The sequence below is a fragment of the Oncorhynchus tshawytscha genome, linkage group LG08, assembly GCF_018296145.1.
Source record: "Oncorhynchus tshawytscha isolate Ot180627B linkage group LG08, Otsh_v2.0, whole genome shotgun sequence".
In the NCBI taxonomy this organism is placed as follows: Eukaryota; Metazoa; Chordata; class Actinopteri; order Salmoniformes; family Salmonidae; genus Oncorhynchus; species Oncorhynchus tshawytscha.
In genome coordinates, this window is record NC_056436.1 from 50,111,412 (window position 1) to 50,121,240 (window position 9,829).

At 40.2% G+C, this 9,829-nt stretch overlaps 1 protein-coding gene across 1 annotated transcript; it reads left to right on the forward strand.

Moving 5' to 3' along the window:
• Positions 1-317: 317 nt before the first annotated feature.
• Positions 318-3,486, forward strand: LOC112256363 (glutathione S-transferase P). Its single transcript, XM_024429563.2, has 7 exons — positions 318-444; positions 702-734; positions 1,386-1,492; positions 2,119-2,206; positions 2,290-2,393; positions 2,817-2,918; positions 3,057-3,486. Coding segments are annotated over exons 1-7 (624 nt in total). The 5' UTR covers positions 318-443; the 3' UTR covers positions 3,246-3,486.
• The last annotated feature ends 6,343 nt before the right edge of the window (positions 3,487-9,829 follow it).

Sequence of the window (9,829 nt, forward strand, 5' to 3'; positions counted from 1 at the left end):
GATCATGCTGTTTATTCAGCTTCTTGATATGCCACACCTGTCAGGTGGATGGATTATCTTGGCAAAGGAGAAATGCTCACTAACAGGGATGTAAACACATTTGTGCAAAACATTTTAGCAAAATAAACTTTTTGTCCACATGGAACATTTCTGGGATCTTTTCTTTCAGTTCATGAAACATGGGACGAACACTGTTCAGTATATATCATCATGACTCAGCCAAAACAGTTGACTTTCTGCTTTCTGGCAAGTCTAACTGGTTCATTGGCTGGGGGAACACCTTTATTTCTAATACATAACCCACTCTCCTCCCAAACGTGAATGTGCAAGTCATATTGCAAAACCAACAAAGGTGTATATAAGGCCAATACAAAGAGGAGAGCAGGTATTGCATTTTGCGTTAACACACTACTTGGCTCTACAAACCACCGCTGATAGCAGAGAGTAAGTGAATGCATAGCAAAACTTTTAATCTACTCTTCTTGCCTGTTTAGTTATAGGTTATGGTTGATTTTTATAAAAAGGGTAGAAAACATGCACATTCAATATATTTATGCAAGTGCTGCTGGATATTCTGAAGTAGGAAACTGACAATAAAAACATTGACTTTGTACTGCACACTTCAGAGGTAACTAGTGTGCAGAGCCTTTAATTTTCTGTCTTTCTTACTAATAATTACTGTTTTTTTGTTTTCTCTTTAGTGTCTCTCACACTCACATATTTTCCAGTCCGAGGTACTGTATGCTGACCTGATCAATGTTCTATCAATGTTGAACTTTTCAGTTTTAAGAATGGACAGCTATTGAAGTGCAAAATACTGTAGCCAACATTTACCCTGGTTGTCGGTCTGTTTCTGCTCTCTTGCCAACACTTCATGGAATTTTCATGCAAAACTTGGCTATTGAAGTAGACTTTTTAAAGGCCCAATTCAGTTAAACGTGATTTACCTGTGTTTTTCGATATAGACAATTGTATCATTTTAATTTAAAACAATCACGGTAAGGTACTTAATTGTTACCCAGAAATTATTTGATATTGAGATTTTTTTAAATGGCTACATTGGACCTTTTAACCTTTTCTTTTAAACACAGAAACAATTATGGATATAGAGTTTGCTTATTAAACAGTAAATTGCATTTTGCCCTTTAACTCTCTTTATAACCTTGTTGTAAGAACCAGACATTTTGTCAGGCCGTACTATGGTTTCATTTGGTAGAGATTAGGCGCGTTCTCACTGCACCTTAGCTCAGGGCTAAGAGCCTCCTTAGCCCGGGGCTAAGAACAATGCAGTGTGAAAAGGCCTATTTTTTTTCCCCTGCCCCGTATAATTAAGAATTAGAATACAATGTATTTGAATAGGATCTCCATGGTCTGTGCTTTAACAGGTCGTGCTGAGGTCATCCGAGTGATGCTCAAAGACCAAGGGGCAGAGTTTGATGAGAAGGTCATCACCATGGAGATGTGGAAGGAGAGCACTCTCAAAGCCAGCTGTGTGAGTAACCCGGTAACCAGTGTACCATAGTCAAGTTATGTTATTGCATTTCACATCACTTTTACATGCAGACAAAAATGTCTTCATTAATTCAGGGGTTGGTGGGGAGGGAGTAACCTTCGGGGGGGAAAAAAGTACTTTCAAAAAGTGAATAAATGTGTATCCTTGGCTGAATGTTTACTGATACACCGTCGACAATGTTCTCCTAAAAAGGTCCGTTTAGATAGCAACTGAGCAAACATGACACTGGCAACCCGGGCTTCTAAGCAACATTACCCATGTGGGCTTTACAGAGAAGGAGAGAGCCCCTAACAAGCCTTACAAGGGAGGGGGAGGTTGGATGCAAGATCAGCCAAACAGAACTTGATAAACATATCAATAGAAAACATACCTACCACAAATAATGTCTTTATAAAAAAAATGCACACTGTGCATTATGCATAGCTCACAAGGTGTTGTTCATGCACTTATAATGCATTATGAAGAGGGTATTCATAGGAGGTATTCATCTCAGAATCATGACGTTGAGATGCTAAGTTATTCAGGACATGACAAATCCCAATTGTGATTTTTGACAGAGGATGAGAAGTGAATTGTTTTTCATTTTTCCTTTGCTTTTTGTTCAGTTGTTTGGTCAACTCCCTATATTTGAAGACGGTGACCTCACTTTGTACCAGACCAATGCCATAAGGAGACATCTCGCACGGAAACTTGGTAAATGGAGAACAATCCTGCTTGCAACATATTGAAATTCATATTGCCTCACCCAATATGTCTTGATCAATCCTCTGCTCCAGGACTCTATGGCAAAGACCAGAGGGAGGCTGCTCTCATTGACATGATGGATGAAGCCATTCAGGATCTCCTAAACAAATACATAAAACTGATGTTCGAGAAAGATGTAAGTGTTCAAATGTATGGTAAATGTAACCAATTTGATCTAAACCCATCGTCTCCCTCATAATACAGATCTGTTGCTGGATCTTAATTTGACCAGTTTAGTCACAGTAGTAAAATAATCCTGCAGCAGGAGGATTTGATTATTCTCAAAAAGGTTTTTACAGAAATGTGTTTTGTTTACGTGAGAGATCTAGTGAGAGAAAGATAACTGTTTATGGTACTACTAGGGCACTTATAATTTCCTGCAGAGCAGGAAAATTCTCTGCGACAACAGTGATCAAATGAATATACAATACGTATATCATAGTATAGTGGTAGTATAGTGTTGACTGTAGGAAAAATGACCACGTAATTACTGTAACTGCAATGCAAGTTTGATTAGATTGAGCCCCCAAATGATTAATAATGATATTTGGTTCCCCAGGACTCCGGTAAAGAGGGGTACCTTAAGGCACTGCCAACAGATCTCAAGCCCTTCGAGAAAACCCTGTCCGGCGATAAAGGAAGCTTTCTGGTTGGCGACAAGGTACATTCACTTATGTTTTCTAATTATCATCAAAGACGTCAACTGGCATATACTGTACATGGGGTAGGGGTTAGGGGTTAGGGGTGGTTTTGGACCTGGACTTCTCATGTACTCATGCTCTCTTCCTCTCTCTGGCAGATCTCCTTAGCCGACTACGCCCTGGTGATCCTGCTGATCCACCACCAAGTCCTCAGCCCCCCCTGCCTGCATGCCTTCCCCTCCCTCCAGAGCTACCTGAAGAGGCTGTGTGCCCGACCCAACCTGCATGCTTACTTTCATAGCGACGACTTCAAGAACAGACCCATCATTCCTGGGAAGAGAACCTAAAGTCCATGTGGCCTTAGTCCTCTTATCGTACCTCAATATTATATCATATCTAATATGCCACAATATGTTTACATTCAACCAGAATGGATCACCTTGAATTGTAATTTGGCTGTATATTGAGTACTGTGTGTCTTGGTGGAGTAGGTTTCTGTCTGTTTGTGCCTGGTACCAGTTCTACCCACTTGCAGCGAGGAGTGTTAAAAATGATGTTATTGTTTAATAAAGTACATTTGCATATACATAGAATGTTCGCTATTGTTTTGTGTGTCGAAAATATTGGCAGATACGTTTTATATAAAAGCAATAATACCCTTGAGGCTGTGGTCTATCAGATATATTGTAATGACTAGGTAGTTTTCCAGCCACCTTCTCCCAGCCGTGACAATATATCCAATATACCATGCCCTCCTGGGCTTCATTACTTAAATATTTTAAATGTAATATTTTCCTTTTAGAATAAGTGGTAGTGGATCCTATTGACACTTGTAGAAACAATTGACTAAAACATTGTCTCAAGTATTCTATTACAAACAGCAGCTCAACTTACCTACAGTGAAGAGCCAAATGTGCAAGTCATGGTTGTTGTCAGGTGTCAAGTTAATTAAGAAAGAGTGTGAGGAGACAATATATAGGGAAGGAGGATCAGGTTTGGTATTTGCAGTCATATATAGTGAGCATTTATACTGAACAAATACAAACGCAACATGTAAAGTGTTGGTCCCATGTTTCATGAGCTGAAATAAAAGATCAACAGAGATGTTCCATACACAAAAAAAGCTTATATCCATCAAATGTTGTGCAAACATTTGTTTACATCCCTGTTAGTGAGCATTTCTCCTTTGCCAAGATAATCCATCCACCTGACAGGTGTGGCATATCAAGAAGCTGATTAAACAGCATGGTCATTACACAGGTGCACCTTGTGCTGTGGACAATAAGAGGCCACTATAAAATGTGCTGTTTTGTCACACAACGCCACAGATTTCTTACGTTTTGAGGGAGCGTGGCATTGGCATGCTTACTGCAGGAATGTCCAACAGAGCTATTTTAACAGAGAATGTAATGTTAATTTCACTACCATAAACCAACTTCAATGTCATTTTATAGGACTTGACAGTACATCCAACTGGCCTCACAACCGCATACAATGTGTAACCACGCCAGCCCAGGGCCTCCACATCCAGCTTTTTCACCTGCAGGATTGTCTGAGACCAGCCACCCGGACAGCTGATGAAACTGAGGAGTATTTCTGTCTGTAATAAAGCCCTTTTGTGGTGGAAAAACTCATTCTGATTCACTGGGCCTGGCTCCCCAGTGGGTGGGCCTGGCTCCCAAGTGGGTGGGCTATTGCCTTCCCAGGCCCACCCATTGCTTTGCCCCTGCTTAGTCATGTCAAATCCATAGATTAGGGCCTAGTGAATTCATTTCAATTGACCGTTTTCCTTATATTTACTGTAACTCAGAAAAATAATTGAAATTGTTGGATGTTGCGTTTATGTTTTTGTTCAGTATAATTGAAAGAGACTCATTGGGCTTAGGAAATGTCAACTTTTTGCAGCTCTACATTTGTTTGCTCTCAATTTCCCAATTTACTGTGGTTTGGCCTTAATTTCAGGCATGCATGGAATTCATGGACAGTTAAACTGTAGCATGTTCATGGACCACACCTTAGAGAAGGCATTTTTAAAAGGAGATATGCTTGAAGATACATCTACAGTACACTCTTAGAAAAATGGTTTAATGGGTTCTAAGGCTGTCCCCATAGGAGAACCTTTTATAAAATCCTTGTTTTTTCCAGGTATAACTTTTTGGTTTCAGGTAGAACCCTTTCCACAGAGGGTTCTACATGGAACCTGAAATGGTTCTACCTGGAACCAAAATCGGGTTTTTACCTGGAAACAAAAATGATTCTCCTATGGCGACAGCGGAAGAATCCTTTTGGAACCCTATTTTCTAAGAGTGTAGACAGGGTGACTCAGAATGATAAACAGATTTTCTGGTATGCACTGGCTGGCCACAGAAGTCTTTATGCAGATCATGAGATTTTGCCAAGTCATAGACATTTCCATAATAGTTGTCTGTAGATGTATAGTACTCACATTTGAGTTACCCCATATTTACACCAAGAACCTTCTAGAGACATACATAAAAAGCACACATCTTGCCTCAAGTCATTAAGCCTATATTTTTCCAAAGAATAGACCTAGGTTAATATTGCAGTTAAGTACACTGAACAAAAATATTAACGGAACATGCAATAATTTCAAAGATTTTACTGAGTTACAGTTCATATAAGGAAATCAGTCAATTGAAATAAATTCATTAGGCCCTAATCTATGGATTTCACATGACTGGGCAAATGCACAGCCACGAGGGGGCCTTGGAGGGCACAGGCCCACCCACTTGGAAGCTAGGCCCAGCCAATCAGAATGAGTTTTTCCCCACAAAAGGGGTTTATGACAGACAGAAATAATCCTCAACCCTGGTCATCCCTACTGCCTCTGATCTGGCATGTGCCCCTGGCTATCCGTATATTTAAAAAAAAAATCTTAATATAAGTAATTTGAAATGATCTATAATTTTACTTTTGATACTTAAGTATATTTTAACATTTACATTTACTTTTGATATATAGGTACATTTAAAACAAAATACTTTCAGACTTTTACTCAAGTAGTATTTTAGTGGGTGAATTCAGTTTTTAATTTAGTGATTTTCTAGAGTAACAATTAGGTACTTTTCCACCACTGTAAATAAGTAATTGACTTGCAGATGATGAGAACGTGACTATAGACTTGAAGGTCACGCCTTAGACTTTGCTTGGGATTTGCATGACTGATATCGCAAGACTACAGCATATTGTTGGAAACAAAGAAGCTTTGCAACTCATTCAAGGCAACAGCGTAACGTCAGTGATGGTAAATCAGTATGACTTTGCAGAAAGCTATGGAACGCCGTTTGGGTCATAAACCAAGTGGTCAAAACGCAATCTTTTTAATACTACGCAGGTGCGGGCGCAAAGTTAACGCGTTCACTCGTTAAGTTAACGTCTTCACGGGCTAAGTTAATGCCTACACCGTCAAATATGCAGGTGCAAATGTACTTGCAGGTGGTCCAATGTGCTAAGTAAACTGCTGCAAGCGGTCCTGCACAGTCAAATTAACGCCTACAGCTGCTAAAAATAAAAATAATTTTACTAGGCAAGTCAGTTAAGAACAAATTCTTATTTTCAATGACGGCCTAGGAACAGTGGGTGTTCAGTAGGAACAGTAGGAACTGCCTGTTCAGGGGCAGAACGACAGATTTGTACCTTGTCAGCTCGGGGATTTGAATTTGCAACCTTCCGGTTACTAGTCCAACGCTCTAACCACTAGGCTACCCTACACCTACACACGATAACTTGTGAGTTTCACCAGGTTCATATATTAATATCGCATGTTGATTTGTTATTATGCATGTCTGCATCCTGGGAGTAGGGGAGTGTGTACTTACATTTTGCCCTGCGTGCTCGAATCATTTTGATGCACTGTGAGAGGTAGGCAGGCAGGCTTTTTCTGTCGTCTTCAGAAAAGTTTGATTCTTTTAAGCACAAAGTCATACACACAGTGTTTTGTTCATGAATAATGTTGTATATTTAGAGGTTACTCATAAGTGGATGGTATTGTTAAGATGCACTTGTAAGTGTACTTTTTTAGGATGATATCAACATTCTGAATTCAACATGTGGTTATATCAGGCTATTGTATGTGTGAACGATGGCTAGCTCCTCGAATGATCCCAGTCCCTTGTATTGTGCATCTGTTGTAGAAAGAGGCGACGATTCGCAGAACATATGTGGCTCTACAAAAGTTTTATTTTCTTTTGGATGCAAGCATGTGGTTTTTATCTATGTAAAATATATGTTGTGTTGATGCATAATAAGGAGAGGCTGTAAAAAATTTTTATTCGAAAATCAGTTTGATGCACTATGAGAGAAAGAGTATGTTTCTCAGAACATATGTGGCTCTACAAATGTTTTATTTTATTTTGGATGCAGATGCAGGACGCAGAGTGAGTTCTGCTTGATTAAAACTACCACACACAACGCAGAGTTACAGCGGTGCAGTACAGCACCGGCATTAGCTAGTGGGAAAACCCCCTTTTGGATCTTTACATGTTTCCTTTTCGGGTTTAGTATAGTTCAGGGTTCATATCGTTTGTTTTATGCTCGGAGATTGAGGAGAGTTCAACACATGGGAAAAGGTACCACCCCATCTTTACAGAAGGATTCAGTCTGGATATCGGTTGGTCAAAGTGCAATGGCAGGTAACAGACTGTGTGTATGTAAATGAAACATTAGAGGGAGCCATAACCCCATTAAAAGGAAGGTACTGCTGAAGTTAATGAGCAGCAAGGTTGACTCACTTTTGCCCCTGATGCCAACCAAATTAACGTGATGAGGGACAAGGTTGATTGTGGTTTAAGAGATCCTGCTTTAATCCGGAGGCAAAAATAGACATGGTTTTTAGGGATGCTGACGGAGAAGGGGCAGCTGATGAGGGTGATCCCTCAAGAGAATGTCTTGGGCTGCTAATGAGTGCCATCCATTCCTCTGCAATATTTGAGGGACCTGATTGGCAAAAATGCCTTTCTTGCAACTCTCAAGGTGAGTTACACTTTTACACCAACAGACACATTTGTTCATGGCAATATGTATGACTTGAGTAAGACATTTTGTTTTTTTATGTTATGTAATGTGTCCTTCATTTACTGTTTGTCTTCTGTGTGACAGCACTCTATGATGGCGTATACAAGCAGGAGGCCGCATGATTGCGGTCTGTCTGGTACTTGGGGGTGTAGAGCCACACTTTTTTTTCAGAGAGGCTATACAGGCAAATGTGTCGCCTACAACCTCCTGTGCCAAAACTGAAAGAAATTGCGGAATATGACTCAGAAGTTGGAGAAGGTAAGTAACTTTAGACTGTCATGGATATTCTGTGACTGTTCATTTGCACTAAGTTTGAAAAAATATTAGGGTTCTAGTTGTTCATGAATACTTTTCCACATGGATTTGGTTTCCTTTTGTTGGCAGTCAATCTTTTTTAAGGGTAGTGATAATCAGTTTATTGTTCTGCTAATTTGTCCCAAAACACGGTTATTGAACTATCTAAGGTCTAGTTAGCACAAACTGTTGACGAGGCACAGGAAGTGATAGAGGCCACCAAACAACTGGTCATGTTGGGTTCAGTGCGATACATTCGTACATTGGAGGAGAGGGATGCCCTGGGGAGTCAGCCACAAAGTTCTACTTAGAAAGCAGGCTACGGGATGCTCTAGAGCAGTGAGTTTCCACATATCTCAGGAATCTCATAAGTTGAGTTAAATTCTTTAGGGCAAACTCATTATGTGACTTTTTTTGCTTCATGAAATAAGTGTCTGGAGTGTCTAGGTCTCCTGCCTTACATTAATAGACCCTCAAGCCTCTTCAGAGAGGTTTTCATCTACGCTGAGAAGCCTCTTTTGGCCAAAGACATAGCTTCTCTCTTCAAAGCAGGGCTCTCCCCACCTGGTACCAATCAAAGAGCAATAGAGAGCAGAGTCGTATGTTTCTGGAGGGACTGGCTGCTGGAGGTGGAAGGTTAGGTGCAAAACCATGATCATTGAAGTAACACGGCCCACATCAGTAAAATATATCACCTAATCACTCACAACTGTGGGACACCATGTTATAACCTTATTATTTCACGTAATAGATCAATTAAATACCAAACTACTTTCACTTAGAGTATCGTGTTCTCCAATAAGTGTTACTTATGGACCCCCCCCCCTCCCCTTCTTTTTTCAGAGGGGAACGCATACCCTTTAACCCTGGAGAAGGTTATCATTTTCACTTCGGGGGCTTCAGCCATTCCTGGGCTGGGATTCCTAGCGGAGCCACAGATACAGTTCTTACACAAACAAGAGAAGGAGGCTGCCAGGATCTTCCCGGAGGCAAATACATGCAGCATTATTTTAAGGCTGCCAATTCACCCAACTTACGCAGCCTTCGGGGAGAAAATGGAGAGTGGAATTCTACAGTCACTAACATTTGGTGTCATTGTCAAAGACAGCCACCCTAGTCTTAGACTGTTTTCTCTGCTACCGCATGGCAAGTGGTACCGGAGCGCCAAGTCTAGCTCCAAGAGGCTTCTAAACAGCTTCTACCCCCAAGCCATAAAACTACTAAACATTTAATCAAATGGCTACCCAGACTATTTGCATTGCAACCCCCCCTCCTCTTTCACGCTGCTGCTACACTCTATGCCTAGTCACTTTAATATCTCTACCTACATGTACATATTACCTCGACTAACCAGTGCCACCGCACATTGACTTTGTACAGGTATGCCCTGTATATAGCCTCACTATTGTTATTTTACTGCTGCTCTTTAATTACTTGTTATTTAATTATACTTTTATTTATTTAAGGTATTTTTCTTAATGGAATTGTTGGTTAAGGGCTTATATGTAAGCATTTCACTGTAAGGTCTACATCTGTTGTATTTAGCGCATGTGACAAATAAAAATTGAATTAATTTAAGGGGAATTATCTAAATGTTTATTGC